A 26,042-nucleotide genomic window follows, 5' to 3' on the forward strand; every position below is an offset into this window, starting at 1 on the left:
ATTTTTTTTTTTTTTTTTTTTTTTGTCAATTTAAACATGCTGAAGTCATCTGGGAAGAGGAACCTCTATTGAGAAAATGCCTCCTTCTGATTACCTATAGGCAAGTCTGTGAGACATTTTCTTGTGGGACATTTTCTTGATTAACAGTTGATGTGGAAGTAGCAAGCCCATTCGGGACAACCTTGGGCAGGTGGCCCTGGATATCATAAGAAAGCAAGCTGAGCAATCCAAGGGAGCAAACTTGTTTTCTACTTGAGTTGCTGCCCTGGCTTCCCTTCATGGTGGACTATAAGCTGAAAGGTAAAAGAAATGCTTTCTCCCCTCCTCCCTGCCCCATGCTCCAGAGTTGCATTTGGTCATGGTGGTTTGTACCAATAAAAAGCAAACTAATACAGTAATGAAACACAATAAAGAATTATAAGACTATGCTAGATATTTTGCTTAAAACCCTGAAGGCACAAAACTGGAGAGATGACTCAAAAGTTAAGAGTGCTTGCTGCTCTTCCAAAAGATCAGAATTTGGATACAAGCAACCCACAGTGGGCAGCTACTCCCATTCTGTGTTTTGCAGACACCTACGCTACGCGCACACACACACACACACACACACACACACACATGTACACACACGTGCACGCATGCACATACCCGTACATGTTGCAGGAAATTTGATCACAGCATGAACCCTCAGATTGTGAACTTGAAAAACCCATTTCTTGTTGAGGTGTAGCTCAGCCCTTGCACACACCTTTAATTCAAGAGCTTTCTGTAAGCAAGAGCTAAATAAAATCAACAGTAGGTCAAGAGACAGAGCTAGCCACCAGTTGACATGGAGGGAACATTAAAAAAAGAAGAAGAAGAAGAAGAAGAAGAAGAAGAAGAAGAAGAAGAAGAGGAGGAGGAGGAGGAGGAGGAGGAGGAGGAGGAGGAGGAGGAGGAGGAGGAGGAGGAGGAGGAGGAGGAGGAGGAGGAGGAGGAGAAGAAGAAGAAGAAGAAGAAGAAGAAGAAGAAGAAGAAGAAGAAGAAGAAGAAGAAGAAGAAGAAGAAGAAGAAGAAGAAGAAGAAGAAGAAGAAGAAGAAGAAAAGAAGAAGAAAAGAAGAAGAAGAAGAAGAAAAGAAGAAGAAGAAGAAAAGAAGAAGAAGAAGAAGAAAAGAAGAAGAAGAAGAAGAAGAAGAAGAAGAAGAAGAAGAAGAAGAAGAAGAAGAAGAAAAGAAGAAGAAGAAAAGAAGAAGAAGAAGAAGAAGAAGAAGAAGAAGAAGAAGAAAAGAAGAAGAAGAAAAGAAGAAGAAGAAGAAGAAGAAGAAGAAGAAGAAGAAGAAGAAGAAGAAGAAGAAGAAGAAGAAGAAAAGAAGAAGAAGAAGAAGAAGAAGAAGAAGAAGAAGAAGAAGAAGAAGAAGAAGAAGAAGAAGAAGAAGAAGAAGAAGAAGAAGAAGAAAAGAAGAAGAAGAAGAAGAAAAATCAGGAAAGAGAAAGGAGAGCCTTGAGTTGAAGGGTATTGAAGACAGACAACATAGAGAAAGAGGAGGGGCTGTTTGCTTCAGGAAAAAATCAACTAGGTGCTTTTTCTGCCTCTCTGAGCTAGCAGGCTTTTATCATAGCATCTAGCTCCCGATGAGGACAGCCTTCTCACTAGCTATGTCCTTGCATGGTACAAAGACAGAAAGGTCTTGAGTGTCTCCTTTTGTAAAAGCACTAATCTCTCATTGAGGGCTCATCTTTATAGCACATCAAACCTAATCACTGAGGCTAGAGTGATAGCTCACTTAAGAGCGCTTACTGTTCTCTCCGAGGTTTCAGGTTCAATTCCCAGCACCCACACATGGTTCACAACTACCTTTAACTCCAGTTCTAGGAAATTAAGTTCTTCAGACCTCCAAGGACACTACACACACGTAGCTCATTTTACATGCTCATAGGCAAAAAACCACACAGATAAAATCTTAAAATTTTTAATGGTTTCTATATGTGAAATATGGATGGTATAGTCAGGCCATAATGTAGAGCAATGGAAGAAAGATGGAATTCTTAGTTAAAAAATGATAATCCAATGTTCTATTTTGCTTTTGTTACTATAATAAAACACTGACCAAAATCAACTAGAGGAGGAAAGGGTTTATTTTAACTTACATTTCTAGGTCATAATTAATGAAAGTCAAGGCAAGAACCTGAAGACAGAAAACAAAGGCCGCTTACTGGCTTGTTCCCTAGCATCTGTTTGGCTAGCTTTCTTCTATAGACCAAAGTTCCCTGCCTAAGTAAAAATTGTAACATCCACAGAAGGTTCAGCACTTCCTATATTAATCACCAATCAAGAAAATATCTAACAGATACGTCCAAAAATCAGTCTGATGGGCATCATGGGCCTTGTTGAGACTCTCAGATAACTCTGTGTCAAGTTGATAACTGAGGCTAAGTAGGAGATCCATAGAAAATAATTTAACTGGGTCATCATCCCCACCATAATTTAAAAGCTTATCCCTGCCAGGTGTGTGGTGACACACTTGATCCCAACAATCAGGAGGCAAAGACAGGGGTATCACTAAGTTCAGTGCCAATATGGACCACACAGAGAGAATCTGTCACTAAATCAATTTTAGAAGGTCAGTTCTCAAGGGAAATAGTATTTAAATATCCAAAAATAAACTCAAAAAACTTTAAAGTTTCTAGTGGGTAAATTGTAAACATATTTTAGACCTTGAAGATAAAATAGTTTTTTAAAAGAAAAAATATTTAATATAAAATAAAGGATTGAGCTAGGTGTAATGGCACATGCTTTTGATCCCAGCACTCTGGAGGCAGAGGCAAGCAGTTCTCTGAGTTTGAGGCCGGCTGGACCACAGAGTGAGTTCCAGCATAGCCATCACTTCATACTGAAAAACCTGTCTCAAAAGAAAAACAATAATACACAGTTTGTTAACTGTGGCTAGATTAAAGGACTTAACCAATATTTTAGAGTTACAAAAATACAAGGTACCAATCAGGAAAGGTACAGTACACTGACAAAAATTAGTATCAAGAATATAAAGGGGTTGGGGCATGGTGACACACACTTTTCATACCAGCACTCATAGACATAAGCAGGCAGATTTCTTTAGGTTCAAAGCCAACCTGTACTACATAGTGACTTCCAGGCTAGGCGGGGCTACATAGTGAGATCCTGTATTAAAGAAAGAACGGAAGGGAGAGAGAAAGAAAGAGAGATGCAGAGAGGTGGATCACTTACCTAGCATGCACAAGGCTATTTGGCTCAATTTCCAAGGCCACCAAAAGTGTGTGTGTGTGTGTGTGTGTGTGTGTGTGTGTGTGTGTGTGTGTGTGTGTTAAACTCTAAACTAATGTAAGTTAAAGTGGAAAATTAATAAATATATAGACGTTCCACAGGAAAAGTACATATAAACACATGAAGAGATGTCCAATATTTTTGCTATAATCAGAAAAATACAGATGAAAATCAAGGTACAATACACTGCTGTTTGGGAAAATGTAAAAGCCGATTATTAGAAGGGGTGATAACCGAAGATATTCATGGCTTAAACATGAGAGTGGTTAACAGGGAAATACTTTGGAAAGTGGTCAGACATTGCCTGTCTGTCTTTCCATCTGTCTGTGACTAAATGAGGAAATATGAATGCCACAGTGCTCGTACCATGGAGTGCATGCAAGAGTCAGGATAGACAGAAGGAGTCAATTTTCCATGTCTACTCTGTGGATTCCAGAAATCAAACTCCAGTTGTCAGCTTTGACAGCAAACACTACTAAGCCATCTCACCAGCCCTATTTTTTAAAATTACATGTATATATTTACTTTGTGTATGTAAAGAGTGGTTGTGAAGGCACACATTGGGAAGTCACAGAACAATCTGCAGGAATCCGTTTTCTCTTTCCACTGTATGGGGCCTAAAACTCGGGCCACCAGGCTTAGCAGCAAGTCCCTTCACCAGATGAGCCATATCACTGGCCCCTTGATTTCAATAAGCATCGTTTGCTCTGACTCTCTGTGTGTCTTTTTAAAATCTTCCTAGCAACAGGGCGAGACCACAGGAGGCTTCATAATGAGACAGTGTCTCTCAACGATGAAGGAAACAAAAGTAAAATCATGTCTTTTGTAGAACTGAAAATCATCATCTTAAGCAAAATAAGCCAGATTCAGAAAGAAATGTCACAGTTTTCTCTTTTGTGGGTGTGCCGATTAGTTTTTGTCAACTTGACACAAACTAGAGCCACCTGGTAAGAGGGAACCTCAACTGAGGAATTGCCCCCATCAGATTGGCCTGTGGGCATGTCTGTGTGGCATTTTCTTCATTGTTGATTCTATGTGGGAAGGCCCAGCTCACTGGGCGGCAGCACACCTTGGCATGGTCACAAAGGGTGCAGGAAAGGTATCTGAATGTAAGCGTAAGAACAAACAAGCCACATCTCTGCATGGGTTCTGCCCTGTCCTCCTGCCCTAGCTTCCTCTGATGATTGATGGCGCAAGAAACCCTTTCCCAAACCCAAAGTAGTAGCATTTGGTCAGAATATTTAATCACAGACGCAAAAGTGAAATCAATATAATGAGGACTCTAGACTTAAATGCTTGTGTTATCGTTTGTTCATGTTCACCCCCACTGTAGTATAGAATGGAATACTGTGCAGGAGGGGAGGGTTCTAAGATCAGGGAATAGGCAGAACAGAAGAATATGTGGGGGAGAACAAAACACCATGTTTTCTCTTATATGAAATCTATTTAGCTGTGTGTGGGGAGAGAGAAAGGGAGAGAAAAACATGAAAATAGAAGAACTATTTGAGGGATGAATAAGGGCAGTGGGAAGGGATAGACAGGAGAATATTGGGGGTAGAACAAATAGGAACAATCTCCAGTGACAGGCATATAAAAATGTTACGATGACATCATTATTTTGTACACTAAAATTTAAAAGAAAGAAAGAGAAGAAAAGAGCATGTGTGATAGAGTACAAAGCATACAGATGGCCAAGGAAGGATTCTTACCAGACATTTAACCTCATCCAGGAGCCTACCAAGTAAGTACTGAAGAAGATGCAAGTGCACTGGTGAACTATGCAGCAAATCAGCTCCCACTGCTGATGTCAAAGTGAACAGGGGTGACAGACATAAAAATAGAAACAGGGAGGAAAATCACCATGTGCAGCTGGGCTGCGATGGAACTTGCTTTTAGTCCCAGCACTCTGGAGGCAGGGCCAGGTCAATCTCTGTGAGTTCGAGGCCAGCCTGTTCTACAGAGTGAGTTCCAGGACAGCCAGAGCTACAGGAAAACCCTGAAAACCCTGTCTCAAGAAAACAACAACAACAACAATGAAAAAAAACACTATATATGTGTGTGTGTGTGTGTGTGTGTGTGTATGTGCATATATTCATATATGTGTGTATGAATATATACATAGTTATGTGATAACAGTAATAGCACAATGGTAGGCTTTGAACTCAGAACCAAATCTAATCCTGCCATGAACCTGCTGCTCTTTGAAGTCCCAGCAGGTTGGGTGACACAGATGGTGAAGCCATGTTGTGTAACATCAGCAAGAAAATCAGCAGAAGCCCCTAGAGAGGAGTGCTCCTTTTCTCCAAAGTCACAAAAGTCATTTTCTCCCACCACAGAAGCTGCATTTCGTGGATCAATGAGCAAAGACGAGTGGGTTGTAATCATGTGACCATGTGATGACATACATCAGGTAGCATCTGCTCCTAGAGTCAGGCTGTGGAGCAAGATGAGTGTGTATGCAATGGTCTGGCAATTCTCAGTAGAGGAAGTAATAATACCCTTTTCCAGTGGACATTATTTTTCTGTTCACGCTCTCCTATTGGGTGTGGCCAAAATTAAGCACTGTCTTTACTGTTAAAACTGGACAAGCCTCCATCTTGGCTACTCCTGTGGACTTAGGAAGAACCTCTTGACTCCTTTTATTTTTTCCCCCAAAGGCATCTATTTCCTTGAAGGACTGAGGGCCCTAAAAGACCAGAGGAACAGAGATGGAGTGGAAGAGTCCAGTGGTGCATACTAGATCTGGAGCACTGTCTTTCTTACATGTTCAGAGCATTAGCTAAAGGTGAATAGGGTTGCTCTCTGATTACCATCATCTTAGACCTGTGCACTCAGACTTTTCTGGAACTTGGATCTAAGAACTGGCCTCTTGAATTTAGTGTCTGTTCAATAGTTTGTCTTTCAGGTCATTTTCTCCTTTGAATGAATGGCTCTTTAAACCAGAGAAGAAAAATGGTTTTGAAATACTCCTTTGAAATTTATTTTTAACTTTTAGATTGTAGATTGTATAATAGTTCCCATTCTATAAAGCCAGATTTTATTTAATTTCTCACTGCAGTTTGAATCGATGAGAAATGTTTGAGTCTTTCTGGAGAAAGGGGCAGTCTCTTAAGAGGGATGCCTGGATATAAGGGACATCTTTCCATCTTCAGTGCTGAGGTCATATTGTAAGAGTAAAATAATTTTCTATAAAGTTTGAGGATCAATTGATTCTAGCTTCTCAGGATGTGTTTACTACTATAAAGAGCTGTTTGAGGAGGGGTCTGTAGTAGTTTAAATATGCTTGGTCCAGGGAGTGGCACTATTAGGTGGTATGGCCTTGTTGGAGGAAGTGTTTTACTGTGGGGGTGGACTCTGAGACCCTTCTCCTTGCTGCCTAAAAGAGCCAGTCTTCTGTTTGCCTTTGAAACAAGATATAGAACTCTGAGCTCTTCCAGCACCATGCCTGCCTGAATGCTGCCATGCTTCCCACCTTGATGATAATGGACGGAAACTCTGCACCTGTAAGCCAGCCCCAATTAAATTTTGTCATGATATCTCTTCACAGCAATGGAAACCCTAAGACAGCATTGTTCCAAGAAAGTAGGAGGAAAGAGCCCTGGCTCCCCCCAAAAAAACACAATTGTCTTCTGGGAGTGCCTTCAGTTTTCACCATGAGTTGAATGTCACTATCTCTAATAGAAAATTGGCTCGCCTGTAATTTGGTTTGGGTATCTCCCACCTCAAGGAGAGATTCAGTTCTCACTGAGAGTTAGTATCACTTTCTCTAACAGCTATCCCTAAGATAACACCTGGGGCCTCATCTTTAGCCTCAGGTATCAGGTGTAATCAAAATACCCAATCTTTGATACTGCCCTGTATCTCCTTAGCAATTCTCCCTTCCAAATACTAAGCAGGCTTGACTTGGCTTAGTTTTGGCCGTATTCAGGGTTGTGTAGCTGGAGACTTCTTGTCAGTTCTTTACAGAATTCCTTTTTATGGTATAGAAACCACTTAGGGTTTTTTAACTCTGCATCCAGAGACTAGGAAAAGGGAAAAGTGGATCTTTACATAATCAATAACTTTGGTAGGTCTCATGTTGAACCGTGGGAAGAGATTGAGGCATAAAATTAAGGTCTGGAATCCTTAAATAAATAAATAGGCAGCCAATAGATGGTATAATGTAAACCAACCAAGGAAAGAAAGGTAATCTTAGGCAGTCCCCAAAGTAAGTGATTTCTGAGATCCTTTTGACAGCATGGACAGTGAAATTGGTTCCATTTCTGGTAAATGGTGATAATTTGGCCAGGAGCATAGTCCTTTAAGGATACCCTCAAAATAACCTAAAGACCATTCAGGAGCTTGGTGTAAACTGAAAGTGGACAGCTTGATTATTTCCAAAACTTTGCATTAAACATCCTGACACAGGACAAATGGAGTTCTTGCCAGTAGCATTGGTAGCCATCAGCAGGACAAAAGCAAGGAGCCTGGCTCCTATGGAGGAATGTGCTGGTCCCAAAGCTGTTTCATACAGCAGGAAAAGAGTCCTAGCCTTTAACTTAGAGGGGGAAGAAAAAAATTGAAATCTTTGCCCTCGTTCACAACCAAATTAAGAAAGAAATTAAGAGAAAATTAAGAGAGGAAGCATACCTAAAGCAATAGACATTTGCAGAAACGGAGTTTATAGAAAAGTGGAGGGCTAAAGTCCAAGGCAGGGTAGGATGAAGGGAAATGAGAGAACATTCTTGGCATTGGCACCTGAAAGTTCACCCTTGGGCAGACAAAGAAGAAAATATAAAGCAGGAAGCATCCACATACATTAAGGAACACAGGTGGTGAGTGGTACAGATATTGTTCCTGTTATATTTTACATCCAAACACCCACCTTTGGAAATGAGAGGGGGACTGATAAAATTATAAATGGTGGGAAAAGGAAGGGAGAATAGAAAATAAAAACTTGTTAACATAAGGAGAATTTTCTTTACATTGAAAGCTGCCAAACCCCATTCCCCTTGGTCTTCAAGTCTTAGACTGAGTCTCCTTGGCCTGGGAAGAAAAGCAGTTTCCTGGTGTGCCTATGGGGCTTCCATCCTTATCATAAGAAAAGCAACTTATGATAAGGAGGGAAGATAAGAAAAGAAAAGCAAGATAGATTTTTTTTTTTTCCATTAGTGCAAGACAGTGGCATCCAAGGAGGTCAGAGTTGACCTCTACTCAGGAGAAAGGACAATGTTACCTTACAATTCCAGTGCATCTGAGTCCCATTACAGGCATATCTTCAGTTCTTGCATTCTCACTGGGATTGCAACAAGATACACAGAATCTCAGCAAGCCAAGTTCATTAGAATAAAGTGAAGTTTATTAAGAGTAAATATTTGCTCTCACTGACCCGAGTGGAGTGTCTTGAGAATAGGATCTTGGGTTGCCATATTTTACCTTCTTCTATGTCGCCTGGTCATATCACCCATCCTTCCTTTTGATTGGTGGAAGGTTGGTCTCATGTAGATTAACTGCTCAAACCAGGATTTCCCATAATCTTGGTCACAAGACCAGGTCATAAGACCTCGTCACAAGATGTCATGACTTGGTCTCATAAGTGTATGCTGACACAGCTTTCCTGTCACCCCAGAGCTAAGATTATACAATAGAGCTTGACCCCAACTTCCACTGTTCATATCTTACTGCTGTCTAGCCTAAGGATCAGAAGTGATACAAAATGTACCCAATGTTAAACCAAGGGTTAGTAAAATTAAATTGGATAAGTTTTCTTATCATTTCCCTCTACTCACATTCACTCCCGCTTGCCTCATATGATTTCTACTGAAGGCTTTTAAACTTTTAATGCATAGCTGTGAGGAGCAAGTCTGCTGAAAGCAGAGCTGCAGGCCAGCTCCTGGCTGCTATGCTGGAGGGCAACATTGTCTGAGAAGTGTGGTGCATGGAACTTCAACACAGAAACAACTTAAGAGTAAAATAGCAGGTGGTTTCAACTAGAAGAAAAGATATGGAAAAAACAAACCAACAACAACTATAGATCCTAAGCAGACTGGGTGTAATATTGAGAGAAATCTCTTGCTAACTGTCCCCAGCAGCCCTTATTTGTCAGCTTCTAAATTTCTCTGAATCTTGCATCTGGAACTATAATTTAGAGTTACCATAATGGCTTAATGGGTTTTAAAAAGGAAGTTAGAGGCCTGGCACAGAGCACACATAGTCTGTACTATTAAAACTGGTACTTCACCTTCTTTCAGCTCTATAGGTATTAACACCTGTTATAGAAAAGACCCTGTTCCTAGCAAACACAGAAGTGGATGCTCACAGTCAGCTATTAGATGGATCACAGGGGCCCCAATGGAGGAGCTAGAGAAAGTACCCAAGGAGCTAAAGGGATCTGCAACCCTATAGGTGGAACAACAATATGAACTACCTAGTACCCCGGAGCTCTTGACTCTAGCTGCATATGTATCAAAAGATGACCTAGTCGGCCATGACTGGAAAGAGAGGCCCATTGGACTTGCAAACTTTATATGCCCCAGTACAGGGGAACACCAGGGCCAAAAAGTGGGAGTGGGGGGGTGGGGGTGGGGGGGAGAGGGTATGGGGGACTTTTGGGATAGCATTGGAAATGTAAATGAGGAAAATACCTAATAAAAATATTTTAAAAAGAAAAGACCCTGTTGGCCTTGTAGCCACACAAAAGATGAAGCTTACTTTATTGCTATAAAGAATGAGTCTAATCATATGATCTATGAACATCTGCTTAATTCCAAGTCTGTTGGGGGTAAATTGAGTTATAATTTGGGGAGGGGGGACTTTCATCTTGTTTTGGTTTGGGAGTTTTATTGGGAGATACTGTCTGCACTTGTATGCATACAGAGAGTTTAATAAAATGGCTTTTCTTATGGTTTATTGTTTTATATTGCGGCATTCAGTCATTAAAGTCCACTGGCTACCAGAAGCAAATTTAGAAAGCTGTAACACTGACCATACTGTAAGCAGTTATGGACTTAAGGTTACCCCTTTCACGTAGCTTACTGTGATAATGTTACTACTAAGCACACACTAGTCCTGCCTAAGTGATGACTTCACCCAGCAGGACTCTCACTCTGTCACCAAACAGAACAAAACCTATTCTTGGCTTCTTTACTTTCTGTTTCCTGGGGAATTGGGTGATGGTACGAGAACGATGAGTGACCTAAAGTGAACCAACTCAACACTGAATTCCTGTCCAGGCCAGGACCCAAAAGCAGGGAGCTATCAGAACTCTCTTCTTCTACATTGATCGTCAAAGCACAACATATAATCCCATGCCTTTAGCTCTTTCTTTGATCTAAAGCCTGGCTTCTTTGGAAGGAGAATGAGGAAATTAGTGCAGGTAAAGACCACACTGTTTCCCAAAGTCTTTCCTGATACTCATTGCCCCACTTAACATATACCATTGCAGGTAAAATATAACTCTACTTTAACCACACTAACTTTAAAGTTAGCATAGAAAATCCAGGATGCCTGTTATGAAATTTTACTTGAATGTGAAAGCCATGCTGGTAGATAGACACATTCTCTTAGAAATCAACATAGAGGTTTTGGTGGTTACCTAAAGACTTTAAAAACCGTTGGTCCGGGACCCGCCGAATTTAGGAAATTAGTCTGAACAGGTGAGAGGGTGCGCCAGAGAACCTGACAGCTTCTGGAACAGGCAGAAGCACAGAGGCGCTGAGGCAGCACCCTGTGTGGGCCGGGGACAGCCGGCCACCTTCCGGACCGGAGGACAGGTGCCCGCCCGGCTGGGGAGGCGACCTAAGCCACAGCAGCAGCGGTCGCCATCTTGGTCCGGGACCCGCCGAACTTAGGAAATTAGTCTGAACAGGTGAGAGGGTGCGCCAGAGAACCTGACAGCCTCTGGAACAGGCAGAAGCACAGAGGGGCTGAGGCAGCACCCTGTGTGGGCCGGGGACAGCCGGCCACCTTCCGGACCGGAGGACAGGTGCCCGCCCGGCTGGGGAGGCGACCTAAGCCACAGCAGCAGCGGTCGCCATCTTGGTCCGGGACCCGCCGAACTTAGGAAATTAGTCTGAACAGGTGAGAGGGTGCGCCAGAGAACCTGACAGCTTCTGGAACAGGCGGAAGCACAGAGGCGCTGAGGCAGCACCCTTTGTGGGCCGGGGACAGCCAGCCACCGTCCGGACCGGAGGACAGGTGCCCGCCCGGCTGGGGAGGCGGCCTAAGCCACAGCAGCAGCGGTCGCCATCTTGGTCCGAGACCCGCCGAACTTAGGAAATTAGTCTGAACAGGTGAGAGGGTGCGCCAGAGAACCTGACAGCTTCTGGAACAGGCAGAAGCACAGAGGCGCTGAGGCAGCACCCTGTGTGGGCCGGGGACAGCCGGCCACCTTCCGGACCGGAGGACAGGTGCCCGCCCGGCTGGGGAGGCGACCTAAGCCACAGCAGCAGCGGTCGCCATCTTGGTCCCGGGACTCCAAGGAACTTAGGAATTTAGTCTGCTTAGGTGAGAGTCTGTACCACCTGGGAACTGCCAAAGCAACACACTGTCTGAGAAAGGTCCTGTTTTGGGCCTTCTTCTTCGGCCAGGAGGAGGTCCAAATACAAGATATCTGCGCACCTTCCCTGTAAGAGAGCTTGCCAGCAGAGAGTGCTCTGAGCACTGAAACTCAGAGGAGAGAATCTGTCTCCCAGGTCTGCTGATAGATGGTAACAGAATCACCAGAAGAACAATCTCTAAACAGAGTCAACTATAACTACTAACTCCAGAGATTACCAGATGGCGAAAGGTAAACGGAGGAATCTTACTAACAGGAACCAAGACCACTCACCATCACCAGAACCCAGCACACCCACTTCGCCCAGTCCAGGGAACCCCAACACACCTGAGAACCTAGACCTAGATTTAAAAGCATATCTCATGATGATGGTAGAGGACATCAAGAAGGACTTTAATAAATCACTTAAAGAAATACAGGAGAACACTGCTAAAGAGTTACAAGTCCTTAAAGAAAAACAGGAAAACACAATCAAACAGGTAGAAGTCCTTACAGAAAAAGAGGAAAAAACATACAAACAGGTGATGGAAATGAACAAAACCATACTAGACCTAAAAGGGGAAGTAGACACAATAAAGAAAACTCAAAGCGAGGCAACACTAGAGATAGAAACCCTAGGAAAGAAATCTGGAACCATAGATTTGAGCATCAGCAACAGAATACAAGAGATGGAAGAGAGAATCTCAGGTGCAGAAGATTCCATAGAGAACATCGGCACAACAATCAAAGAAAATGGAAAATGCAAAAAGATCCTAACTCAAAATATCCAGGAAATCCAGGACACAATAAGAAGACCAAACGTACGGATAATAGGAGTGGATGAGAATGAAGATTTTCAACTCAAAGGTCCAGCAAACATCTTCAACAAAATTATTGAAGAAAACTTCCCAAATCTAAAGAATGAGATGCATATGAACATACAAGAAGCCTACAGAACTCCAAATAGACTGGACCAGAAAAGAAATTCCTCCCGACACATAATAATCAGAACATCAAATGCACTAAATAAAGATAGAATACTAAAAGCAGTAAGGGAAAAAGGTCAAGTAACATATAAAGGCAAGCCTATCAGAATTACACCAGATTTTTCACCAGAGACTATGAAAGCCAGAAGAGCCTGGACAGATGTTATACAGACACTAAGAGAACACAAACTGCAGCCCAGGCTACTATACCCAGCCAAACTCTCAATTATCATAGAGGGAGAAACCAAAGTATTCCACGACAAAACCAAATTCACGCATTATCTCTCCACGAATCCAGCCCTTCAAAGGATAATAACAGAAAAAAACCAATACAAGAACGGGAACAACGCCCTAGAAAAAACAAGAAGGTAATCCCTCAACAAACCTAAAAGAAGACAGCCACAAGAACAGAATGCCACCTTTAACAACTAAAATAACAGGAAGCAACAATTACTTTTCCTTAATATCTCTTAACATCAATGGTCTCAACTCGCCAATAAAAAGACATAGACTAACAAACTGGCTACACAAACAAGACCCAACATTTTGCTGCTTACAGGAAACTCATCTCAGAGAAAAAGATAGACACTACCTCAGAATGAAAGGCTGGAAAACAATTTTCCAAGCAAACGGTATGAAGAAACAAGCAGGAGTAGCCATCCTAATATCTGATAAGATTGACTTCCAACCCAAAGTCATCAAAAAAGACAAGGAGGGACACTTCATTCTCATCAAAGGTAAAATCCTCCAAGAGGAACTCTCAATTCTGAATATCTATGCTCCAAATACAAGAGCAGCCACATTCACTAAAGAAACTTTAGTAAAGCTCAAAGCACACATTGCGCCTCACACAATAATAGTGGGAGACTTCAACACACCACTTTCACCAATGGACAGATCATGGAAACAGAAACTAAACAGGGACACACTGAAACTAACAGAAGTGATGAAACAAATGGATCTGACAGATATCTACAGAACATTTTATCCTAAAACAAAAGGATATACCTTCTTCTCAGCACCTCATGGTACCTTCTCCAAAATTGACAACATAATAGGTCACAAATCAGGCCTCAACAGATTCAAAAATATTGAAATTGTCCCATGTATCCTATCAGATCACCATGCACTAAGGCTGATCTTCAATAACAAAATAAATAACAGAAAGCCAACATTCACATGGAAACTGAACAACACTCTTCTCAATGATACCTTGGTCAAGGAAGGAATAAAGAAAGAAATTAAAGACTTTTTAGAGTTTAATGAAAATGAAGCCACAACGTACCCAAACCTTTGGGACACAATGAAAGCATTTCTAAGAGGGAAACTCATAGCTATGAGTGCCTTCAAGAAAAAACGGGAGAGAGCACATACTAGCAGCTTGACAACACATCTAAAAGCTCTAGAAAAAAAGGAAGCAAATTCACCCAAGAGGAGTAGACGGCAGGAAATAATCAAACTCAGGGGTGAAATCAACCAAGTGGAAACAAGAAGAACTATTCAAAGAATTAACCAAACGAGGAGTTGGTTCTTTGAGAAAATCAACAAGATAGATAAACCCTTAGCTAGACTCACTAAAGGGCACAGGGACAAAATCCTAATTAACAAAATCAGAAATGAAAAGGGAGACATAACAACAGATCCTGAAGAAATCCAAAACACAATCAGATCCTTCTACAAAAGGCTATACTCAACAAAACTGGAAAACCTGGACGAAATGGACAAATTTCTGGACAGATACCAGGTACCAAAGTTGAATCAGGATCAAGTTGACCTTCTAAACAGTCCCATATCCCCTAAAGAAATAGAAGCAGTTATTAATAGTCTCCCAGCCAAAAAAAGCCCAGGACCAGACGGGTTTAGTGCAGAGTTCTATCAGACCTTCAAAGAAGATCTAACTCCAGTTCTGCACAAACTTTTTCACAAGATAGAAGTAGAAGGTATTCTACCCAACTCATTTTATGAAGCCACTATTACTCTGATACCTAAACCACAGAAAGATCCAACAAAGATAGAGAACTTCAGACCAATTTCTCTTATGAACATCGATGCAAAAATTCTTAATAAAATTCTCGCTAACCGAATCCAAGAACACATTAAAGCAATCATCCATCCTGACCAAGTAGGTTTTATTCCAGGGATGCAGGGATGGTTTAATATACGAAAATCCATCAATGTAATCCATTATATAAACAAACTCAAAGACAAAAACCACATGATCATCTCGTTAGATGCAGAAAAAGCATTTGACAAGATCCAACACCCATTCATGATAAAAGTTCTGGAAAGATCAGGAATTCAAGGCCAATACCTAAACATGATAAAAGCAATCTACAGCAAACCAGTAGCCAACATCAAAGTAAATGGAGAGAAGCTGGAAGCAATCCCACTAAAATCAGGGACTAGACAAGGCTGCCCACTTTCTCCCTACCTTTTCAACATAGTACTTGAAGTATTAGCCAGAGCAATTCGACAACAAAAGGAGATCAAGGGGATACAAATTGGAAAAGAGGAAGTCAAAATATCACTTTTTGCAGATGATATGATAGTATATATAAGTGACCCTAAAAATTCCAACAGAGAACTCCTAAACCTGATAAACAGCTTCGGTGAAGTAGCTGGATATAAAATTAACTCAAACAAGTCAATGGCCTTTCTCTACACAAAGAATAAACAGGCTGAGAAAGAAATTAGGGAAACAACACCCTTCTCAATAGCCACAAATAATATAAAATATCTCGGCGTGACTCTAACGAAGGAAGTGAAAGATCTTTATGATAAAAACTTCAAGTCCCTGAAGAAAGAAATTAAAGAAGATCTCAGAAGATGGAAAGATCTCCCATGCTCATGGATTGGCAGGACCAACATTGTAAAAATGGCTATCTTGCCAAAAGCAATCTACAGATTCAATGCAATCCCCATTAAAATTCCAACTCAATTCTTCAACGAATTAGAAGGAGCAATTTGCAAATTCATCTGGAATAACAAAAAACCGAGGATAGCAAAAACTCTTCTCAAGGATAAAAGAACCTCTGGTGGAATCACCATGCCTGACCTAAAGCTTTACTACAGAGCAATTGTGATAAAAACTGCATGGTACTGGTATAGAGACAGACAAGTGGACCAATGGAATAGAATTGAAGACCCAGAAATGAACCCACACACCTATGGTCACTTGATCTTCGACAAGGGAGCCAAAACCATCCAGTGGAAGAAAGACAGCATTTTCAACAATTGGTGCTGGCACAACTGGTTGTTATCATGTAGAAGAATGCGAATCGATCCATACTTATCTCCTTGTACTAAGGTCAAATCTAAGTGGATCAAGGAACTTCACATAAAACCAGAGACACTGAAACTTATAGAGGAGAAAGTGGGGAAAAGCCTTGAAGATATGGGCACAGGGGAAAAATTCCTGAACAGAACAGCAATGGCTTGTGCTGTAAGATCGAGAATTGACAAATGGGACCTAATGAAACTCCAAAGTTTCTGCAAGGCAAAAGACACTGTCTATAAGACAAAAAGACCACCAACAGACTGGGAAAGGATCTTTACCTATCCTAAATCAGATAGGGGACTAATATCCAACATATATAAAGAACTCAAGAAGGTGGACCTCAGAAAATCAAATAACCCCCTTAAAAAATGGGGCTCAGAACTGAACAAAGAATTCTCACCTGAGGAATACCGAATGGCAGAGAAGCACCTGAAAAAATGTTCAACATCCTTAATCATCAGGGAAATGCAAATCAAAACAACCCTGAGATTCCACCTCACACCAGTGAGAATGGCTAAGATCAAAAATTCAGGTGACAGCAGATGCTGGCGAGGATGTGGAGAAAGAGGAACACTCCTCCATTGTTGGTGGGATTGCAGGCTTGTACAACCACTCTGGAAATCAGTCTGGCGGTTCCTCAGAAAATTGGACATAGTACTACCGGAGGATCCAGCAATACCTCTCCTGGGCATATATCCAGAAGAAGCCCCAACTGGTAAGAAGGACACATGCTCCACTATGTTCATAGCAGCCTTATTTATAATAGCCAGAAACTGGAAAGAACCCAGATGCCCCTCAACAGAGGAATGGATACAGAAAATGTGGTACATCTACACAATGGAGTACTACTCAGCTATTAAAAAGAATGAATTTATGAAATTCCTAGCCAAATGGATGGACCTGGAGAGCATCATCCTGAGTGAGGTAACACAATCACAAAGGAACTCACACAATATGTACTCACTGATAAGTGGATACTAGCCCAAAACCTAGGATACCCACGATATAAGATACAATTTCCTAAACACATGAAACTCAAGAAAAATGAAGACTGAAGTGTGGACACTATGCCCCTCCTTAGAAGTGGGAACAAAACACCCATGGAAGGAGTTACAGAAACAAAGTATGGAGCTGAGATGAAAGGATGGACCATGTAGAGACTGCCATATCCAGGGATCCACCCCATAATCAGCTTCCAAATGCTGACACCATTGCATACACTAGCAAGATTTTACTGAAAGGACCCAGATGTAGCTGTCTCTTGTGAGACTATGCCGGGGCCTAGCAAACACAGAAGTGGATGCTCACAGTCAGCTAATGGATGGATCACAGGGCTCCCAATGGAGGAGCTAGAGAAAGTACCCAAGGAGCTAAAGGGATCTTCAACCCTATAGGTGGAACAACATTATGAACTAACCAGTACCCCTGAGCTCTTGACTCTAGCTGCATATGTATCAAAAGATGGCCTAGTCGGCCATCACTGGAAAGAGAGGCCCATTGGACACGCAGACTTTGTGTGCCCCGGTACAGGGGAACGCCAGGGCCAAAGGGGGGGAGTGGGTGGGTAGGGGAGTGGGGGTGGGTGGGTAAGGGGGACTTTTGGTATAGCATTGGAAATGTAAATGAGCTAAATACCTAATAAAAAAAATGAAAAAAAAAAAAATAAAAATAAAAAAAAAAAAAGAAATTTCCTGAAGTCTCAAGAGCCCCTTATGGGATGTGCATGGGTGAACTCTAAGAAAAAAAAAAAAAAAAAAAAAAAAAGACTTTAAAAACCTTAACAGCCTAGTGCAGTGCACATTAAACAAGTTTTAAACTATAACCCACATCTTGAAAAAATTAAGCAAAAAAAAAAAAAAAAAAAGAAAGAAAAAATTAAGCAATACCTGTATACCTGAAACATGATCAACTCAAGGTATTTTGGTGATATTTGAGTAAACAGAGTACTAAATTGTTTCACTCACAACACATACCATTCAAGATGCATATATAGATTTATGAAGAAGCCTTGATAATTGAGATTAAGTACATAGAGTCTTGGGTTCACCCTGTAGATCCCACCACCAGCAAAACTAGTGATTTTCCTATTTCAGTAGGATTGCAGGAAGAAACCATATGATATAAAGATCTCTCCACAAGGTATGAGATTTGAGGAAGGGAAGACAAACCCGAAATTCCCAGTCAAAGCTAACTCCATGTTGGTCTTGAACTCTTTGACATGTAGAGCTGTGGTCCTCTCATTCATGTGCTCAGACAAGGACTCATCAATAGACACTTCAGTATTCTTCCACCATGTTCATCATCATCTTTCTGCTGTACTCATAAACCAAAAAGAGAGCAGCATTGGAAGGGATGGCTCGAATCAGAGTGGCTTTCAATCCAGAATACAAGGCTGATATCCCTTCATTTCTCACAACACTTATAAAGGTTTCGATTAATCCTGCAGGCTTCCCAAACATAGAAAGAACCTGGATTCTGGATTTAATGCAGTCCACTGGGAATATGATAAGCCAGAGACAGATCCCAGCAAAGCCTCCACTTAACATCAAAGGGACAGGGCCTAGTTCATCCTTTGATCCCCCTGATGCAAAAAATGATCGACTGATTTCATAGCCCCCAAAGTAGAAGAAATAGCCAGGTATTTCCTGAGCAAGAGTGGTCGAGAGTCCACGATAGAAGCCTAAGGGACCATCCTTCATGAAGATACTCTTAACCATAGACCAAATTGTGTTATAGCTTTGTGCTATCTTCCCTGACATCTTCATCTCATACATGGTCTGCAGCCGACACTTCACAAGCTCAGTGGGGCAGAGAGCCAGCGCAGCAAATGCAGAAGCCAGCGACCCAGCAGTAGCAGTCTCCAAGTCGTTCAGCTCTGCATTCTGCTCCACTCTAGCCACTTTCCTGACAAACTGTTGGCAAAAGCCAAAGCACATGAACAGGACAGAACCCTGGGTGACATAGGCTAGCAGTGCAGGACTGGTTCCCCTGTAAAGGCCACGGATGCCCACTTGGTTGTATGTTTTCAGGAAGCAGTCGGCAAGGCCTTTGTACAGCTGAGGAAATGTCTGCATCTTTACTTTTATGGTGTCGAAGGGTTGCCCAGTCAGCACACAAGCTCCGCCCCCTGCTGCGCCCGCAGTGAGGTCTATGGCGGCTTGGATGGCAGGGTGGACTTCATGTTCCTCCACCCTCCCGAGGGTGTCGTCAGAAGCCAAGTCTCTTTTGCGCCCACGGCCAGCTGCTGCGGACCTGTGTCTCTGTCTCCTTGTCAAGGCTACTCAAACCAAAGCCTTGGGCCGCCGCCGCACTCTCCGGCCGCTAGGGAATAACCCCCAGGCACGTGCATCCATGAGCATCCCACTGTCCCCGAGGACAATGGCAGAATGCTTTCAGTGGTCGTTTGAGAAGTGGCCACTTCTCCCATAAATACCTAGGAGGAAACGCTTTCCTGGAGTTGGGCGTGTAAGTCAGGGATAGAACGTGTGCCTGGGTAACTACAGCTCTTTCACCCTCAGTACCACAGCAAGTTGAGGATGAAAAGATGTTTCTCTGTGGGTTTGTATTCCTGATTTCTTACTACGCAAAACTACACAAGAGGTGCTCTCAGCTGATCCAATCTGGATTTTAGAACAGTGCTTTCAAAGAGAAGACAGGCCATGCTAGGGGCCACATACTTTTAACTCCAGCATTCAAGAAGCAGAGACTAGTTGAGTTTGAGGCCAGCCAGGGATATATATTAAAGGCTCTGCCTCAAAAATAAATAATAGAAGCCGGGCGTGGTGGCGCACGCCTTTAATCCCAACACTTGGGAAGCAGAGGCAGGCGGATTTCTGAATTCGAGACCAGCCTGGTCTACAGAGTGAATTCCAGGATAGCCAGGGCTATACAGAGAAACCCCGTATCGAAAAACTAAAAAAAAAAAAAAAAAAAGAATAATAGAGAAGACAAACTACTTGGAAACTACTACATTTAAGTCCGTGGCAAGAAACAAAACATCCCACAGCAGCTGCTCTTCTCTGGGACAGGCAAGGCAGAGCTCGGACTCCCGCCTTACAGAGGACCCCAGATTTGGGATCAGTGTTTCTTTCATTAGCTTTCATGAACTATATTTAAAAGGTTTTAGCCTGGTGGAGTGGCACACACCTTTAATCCGAAGCAGGTGTGAGCAGATTTCTCAATTCAAGGCCAGCCTGATCTACAGGGACAATCCCAAAAGGGCTACAGACCCTTTCTCAAAAACAAAACAGTAAGGTATTAAAACTCAGATTGTACATGGTAAGAGGTAGAATTTTTCAGCAGATGGCCTTTCCTTTGGAAAATGTCCAACTGTTGACATTTGAATTTTCTCTGAGATAACTTTTCTTTAGAGATAATATTCTAAGATTTTTAAAAAGATTTTACTAATTTGCAATTATGTGCAGCATGGAGATCAGAAGAGAGCTAAATTCCCTAGAATTGGCCTTACAATAGGTTGTAAGCCACCATGTAAGCACTGAAAACCTAACCTGGGTCCTCTGGAAGAGAAGCAAGTGCTCTTAGCCCAGGGGCCAACGCTGCAGAACCTAATCACCCAATCTCAGACGTGTATGTATGCCTAAACATGACTTAACAAGGCCCCTACAGTAAATACATAGAAGCTTGCACACAAATTCCTTTTCAGCTGCTGTTCACCTCACTCTTAATCTGTGTGTTTTGAGTTGGGGCCTCCATTGGTTCAATTTATACAGAAAAAAGTAAACTTTCTATTCTCTGTGAGATGGCTTCAAAGGATAAAGATCTTAGGTATCAACAACTCTGAGCACAGACTTTAATGAGTTCCTTCCTTACAGCTAATTACCATCTGTAGTGGCTAACATTAGGAAAAAACTATTATATAAGAGATTCACAGGGACTGGAGAGATGGCTCAGTGGTTAAGAGCTCTGACTGCTCTTCCAGAGGTCCTAGGTTCAATTCCCAGCAACCACATGGTGGCTCATAACCATCTGTAATGGGATCCAATTCCCTCTTCCGGTGTGTCTGAAGACAGCAACAGTGTACTCACACACATGAAATAAATCTTTAAAAAAAAAAAAAAGATTCACAGGTTGATAAACATTCATATTTTTAGACAAGTCTCTAGAGGGTCTATATAACAAAATTATAATTTTTGCATTAGAAAACTACATAAATGTAATGTTTTGTATACAAATAAAGGCATGAGATGATACCTCTTAAAATGTACTAATCAGTGACAGAGCAATTGCCTAGTGTTCCCAAGGCCCAGCACCCCCAACACACACACATACACAAGCATAATCTGCCCTTGAACCCATAGACACTGTCTTTATAGCATACTCCTTAGCTAAGAGCTGCATGAGAAAAGTGAATCTTTAATGAGAATGTAGGATTTAGATCTCAATCTTCATCTTTTAAATTTTATTAACAGATAATTACTCCTTATGCCATTTTTAGTATTATTATAAAAATATCCAGAAACAAACAAGAAAACTACAGGAATAAGTTGAGTCAATTTTTATGCTGTAGATATTCTAAACCTTTTCCAAAATAGACGGTTTGAGCCTTTGTTGAATTTGAAACAAAACCTAATTAAAACAGCTGTTGCCTAAGCCAGGCCTGCCCATGCACACCTACAGTCCCAGCACTTGATTGAGAGAACTGAGTTCAAGGCCATCCTGAGATACAGAGTGAGTCAAAAATAAAAAATTTCTTTGTAAACACCTTACTATTCTCTATCACTCTTTAATGCCTTTTATGATCCAGTTTAGTAAATGGTAACGTTTCTTTGTTAACTCTTCACTCACCATATTCCAGGTACTGTTCTAAGTAAGCCTGCCTTATGATTTAAGTCAGTCCAATAGCCCTGTGCGGCTGGTAATACTATCACCTCCATTTCAGAGAGAAGAAAATAGAAGCAAACGGATTAAGCTACAAATTACACGGCCCAAAAATCATACAATCAAGTCACTGATATGTACTGGTATGCCTTGACCTCAAGCTGTTCAGACTAGTTAGGGCTTCAGAGGCTCTGGCAGCCGTCAACAGCAATACAGAAGGCAAGTTCTCAATGAAAGGGGCCAGATGACTTCCATTCTGAATTCATACTTAGTTTGCCTAGGGGCAGCTTTTTAGTATTTAAAAAAACACACAGAATTTTTCTCTGTATATGAAATTTTAAAATCCCAGACCAGGACACAGGTTTTCATACTGGGAAATACTAATGAAACAATATGAATAAACATCAGTCTATTAAATAATTGTAGCAGTTAAATTGGCAATAGTTAAAATATAATCTTAATCTAAGCATGTGGAATAGTTTATCTGATAACTGCTTCCAATATTTTACAGATAACCTTAGTGCTTAAGAAAAAGATACAGATATCCATCCATAAAAACTAGGATAGTTTAAGAAGGCTCTAGACCCAGTGTTCATAAACCTCCAGATGAAGTGGGTGGACCTGAACCTTAATATATAATGCAACAATGAATTTCTCCATTTCCTTACCTGGTGCTTTCCTTTTCCTAAAAACAAAAGAACAGGATTTATCTTGATCTACACCATTCAGTCATTAAACTCCATGAACCACCTCAACTTTCAGTATTCATAGAACAACATCATAAACAGTGAAAATTAGTAGCTTTTATTGTATAAGAAACAACCTTTATGAAAAACTTGCATTTCTGTAACATGGAAACTTGCTGAGGTAAAAAAAAATATATTTCTTTTAAAAGAAATTAACTTCACTGCCTGTAGGCTAGCTTATTACTGATCTTAGCACCAAAAAAAAAAAAAAAAAGGACTAGAAACTTTTAGGAAACAAATTGTAATAAAGTCCTGTGATTAAAAGTTCAAGTGTTTTCATTTCACTCATCTTTCTTATATCTTCCCTACAACAAACCTGTCTATGTAATCCTATTTTCTTAAGAATGAAAACCCACCACCATAGTTCTGAAAAACAATCAAAAAATTTTCAACAAAACTCAGGGAATAAGAACATTTCAAAGAAAAAAAAAGTATTTCAAGACCTTACTCTGAAAATAATTTTTTCTTGAGCTGACTAGTCTAAGGACTAAAGTCAACAAGCTCACTTCTCCAGAAGTGATTCCAGCTCTTCCTGCAAAGAGCTAAGCTGCTCCTTTTCGCGGTCTTCTTTTTGTTTGAGCTCATCCAGAACTGCCTGAAACCTGTTCTTGAGAGCCAGGTTTTCTACCTTCATAATGAGATCTTCCTGGCGCTTTGCCCTGTCTTGGGTTTCTTGGAGCTTGCCTTTCATGTTATCTATCTGCTTCTGAATTCCCATAACCAACTGATTGGTTCCTTCATTTTCTTGGTGTTGCTCGTCGGATTCATTTAGCTTGTCTTGTAGCTGTCTCTCCAGATCTTCCTCAGTGTCAAGGATGTTTACGTCTTCTTCATCTTCACTGCTGCTGCTGAGGTCATTGAATATCTCTCGAAGCTCATCATGCTCTAGTGAGTCATGGCCTTGCCTGTGGCCAGACATTCCTGGAGAAGAGATGTCCAGGCCTTGATTTTCTGTCTCCTTTGTTTCATCTTCAGCAATTATCTCCCAACGAGTACTGACAGCTTCTGCATCTGTACTCAGCAGACGCTTGACTTCTTTTTCCACATCCGGAGATTCAATGTACTTCTTCTTTGCTGTCTTCCGGAACCGTCTCTTTCTGACATTTTTTAGAGGTAGAGTAATTCCATGGTTCCAAACAAACTTTTTCTCTTTGTCCTTATCTTTTTTCTTGTTTGCTTTGGGATCAGCAGTGGCAGCTGCCTCCTCCACAGGAGGGTATAGGTCACCATCTACTGTGGCTACAAGCATCTGAGAGATATCAGCTGTCTTGTAAAAGGTTTTCTTATCGATGGTTTTCAAGCTTTCCGTAACACAAGGCAAATCGACCAATTTTGCAGCCAAGGGCACTCGATCCACTCTGACAATGCCGTGACGCCCATCAGGGTGTAACTCAATGCTCAGTTTGTCTTTCAGGTTGACATGCCCAGACTGCACTGCCCTCCTCACCGTAGCGGCATATTCTGGGGGCAGTCGTAAGATAAACTGGCTCTCTAGCTCATGAGGCGCATCGTCTTTGTTCTTACTCATCTTTAATTCCTTGTGAGCTCCTACAACAATTAAAGGGGGGGGGCAATGTCATTAAGTAGAATTTTAAATTCGTAATTACCAAGTTCCAAGGAAAACAGCAACAAAAGTGGAACGCAAGCTAGTGCCTATTTTGTCTTAATTTTTTAATTAAGTCCCAAGTCTAGTCTTTAAACTTTTAAACTTTGGCACTGTCCCTGTTAAACTCACTCGTCTGCTAGATGCAGTATCATATTAGAGCCTCTAAAAGACGCTGCTGATAACCTGAACAGCAAAAGAAACGGCAGCGACTGAGGGGTTTTAGGCACAGACCGTCAGTCTAGTCTGGCAGACAACCCCGATCCACAGATTCTCTCCAATAAGATATAAAATAAAAGTATTAAAGAAAAAGAATAAGTAAAGGGAGTGAACGAACTCTTCGACTCCGGTACTTACAGTTCACCAGCGACTGTGAACTTAGCTTTTCGCGGCTTGAGCAAAGCAGCAGGGAGCGGTGCGTCCGCCTTCCGGTTTCTTGGCGTTCTCGGCCGCCCGGCAGGGCGACCTATGCGCTAACAATGAGACGGCTAAGGACCCGCGGCGCGAAAGCTCCCTCTCAGAGAACCGAACACCGGAGACAACTTTCCCACGTCTCCTCTCACTGAAGAAAACGAAAGTGCTCCGTCAGAGCGGAAGCAGACGCGGCGCTACGTCACAGACCGGAAGCAGACACGGAGGGGCTGGCCGCCGCTCTTCCGGAAGTACTAGCGGCGCGCGCAGGCGCACTTCGTAATTACGTCGTTCCGTGACTACGTCTTCTCGTGAGAACTTGCCCTGTATAGGCTGTTTCCAGAAAAGCTTTGCTTTGGAAATGCAAGATGGAGATTCCAAAAAAGTAAAACATAAACTTACCCCGTAAGACAGCACTTTACGAAGTCGCGGGTCGGGACAGTTTCTAGAGTGATTACCAGAGATAAAGGTCGTCCCTGCAGAAAGCATCTTTACTTCCCAGGGCGTACCCAGTCGGCCTCCGCTAAAACATTGGAAACAACACAAAGTAAAAGTGGCCCAAACAGTGAAATGATACAGTATTGCTGTTCACTCTCTAACGCGAAAAATCATGCTTATTGCCTTGAAAGGAACTAAGCCTTTGGCTTCATTTGTGTTTTTGGATCCAGAGGACCAGGTGTGATATGTATGATACGATATTTTGGTAATATGTCAGATAGCTATAACTGTAAACAAATGTTTTTATGATGACGCAGGTTCATTTAGAACAGAATTGTCTGAAACACAAACGGTCTGATTTTGTTGTGGAATGTCCACCAAAGAACGCTGTTCAGACACAGGTTTAAGCCAACAAATATTAACTAGCCAGTGACTACACTGGGTGTTCTGGATCCCAGTTGGCCCTGAGACTTTGTCATGGTGAGCTTTTAAGCACAAACAAATGTCCTGCATTGGCATACTTTTATTACAAGAACCATAAGCTAGAGACTGACCTACAGAAGCCAAAAAGCAAGGCTGGTACATTTAGAGACTTTCCCAGAACTATGAAGTTTGATAAATTAGGTCTTTATTATTTATTTTGCTCATTGATACTGTCTGTATTAGTTAGGGTTCTCTAGGGTCACAGAACTTGTGGAATGCCTATATATTAAGGGAATTTATTGTAATGATTTGCAGTCTGTAGTCCAGCCACCCAACAATGGGCAGCTCTAAATGGGAAGTCCCAAGAGGCTACTTTGTTTCACCTGGTCTTCTGTATCCTGAAGACGTAGGTAGCAGCAGATGTGCTGGCAAATAAGTGCAAGCAGGCAAAGAGTGAGTCTTCCTTCTTCCAATGTCCTGCAGCAGAGTGTTCTGCCCAGATTAAAGGTGTGGACCACCACTCA

At 41.7% G+C, this 26,042-nt stretch overlaps 5 protein-coding genes across 5 annotated transcripts in view; 3 read left to right on the forward strand and 2 right to left on the reverse strand.

Annotated features, from left to right (window-relative positions):
* Gm37013 (predicted gene, 37013) overlaps window positions 1-26,042 on the forward strand; it is an 889,226-nt gene that overhangs the window by 666,694 nt on the left and 196,490 nt on the right. The gene's annotated exons all lie outside the window — the stretch shown is intronic.
* Window positions 1-26,042, forward strand: part of Gm38666 (predicted gene, 38666) — an 874,243-nt gene that overhangs the window by 651,711 nt on the left and 196,490 nt on the right. The gene's annotated exons all lie outside the window — the stretch shown is intronic.
* Gm38667 (predicted gene, 38667) overlaps window positions 1-26,042 on the forward strand; it is an 868,072-nt gene that overhangs the window by 645,540 nt on the left and 196,490 nt on the right. The window lies entirely within an intron of this gene.
* Slc25a2 (solute carrier family 25 (mitochondrial carrier, ornithine transporter) member 2) lies at window positions 18,037-19,382 on the reverse strand. The gene has a single exon (NM_001159275.1). It carries the CDS (start codon window positions 19,131-19,133, stop codon window positions 18,336-18,338), a length of 798 nt encoding a protein of 265 aa, NP_001152747.1. The 5' UTR covers window positions 19,134-19,382; the 3' UTR covers window positions 18,037-18,335.
* Taf7 (TATA-box binding protein associated factor 7) lies at window positions 21,150-24,863 on the reverse strand. Its single transcript, NM_175770.4, has 2 exons — window positions 24,604-24,863; window positions 21,150-24,191 (listed from the first exon to the last, which is right to left on the reverse strand). Exon 2 carries the CDS (start codon window positions 24,169-24,171, stop codon window positions 23,146-23,148), a length of 1,026 nt encoding a protein of 341 aa, NP_786964.1. The 5' UTR covers window positions 24,172-24,191; window positions 24,604-24,863; the 3' UTR covers window positions 21,150-23,145.

The sequence above is a fragment of the Mus musculus genome, chromosome 18 (genome assembly GCF_000001635.26).
Source record: "Mus musculus strain C57BL/6J chromosome 18, GRCm38.p6 C57BL/6J".
Classification (NCBI taxonomy): Eukaryota; Metazoa; Chordata; class Mammalia; order Rodentia; family Muridae; genus Mus; species Mus musculus.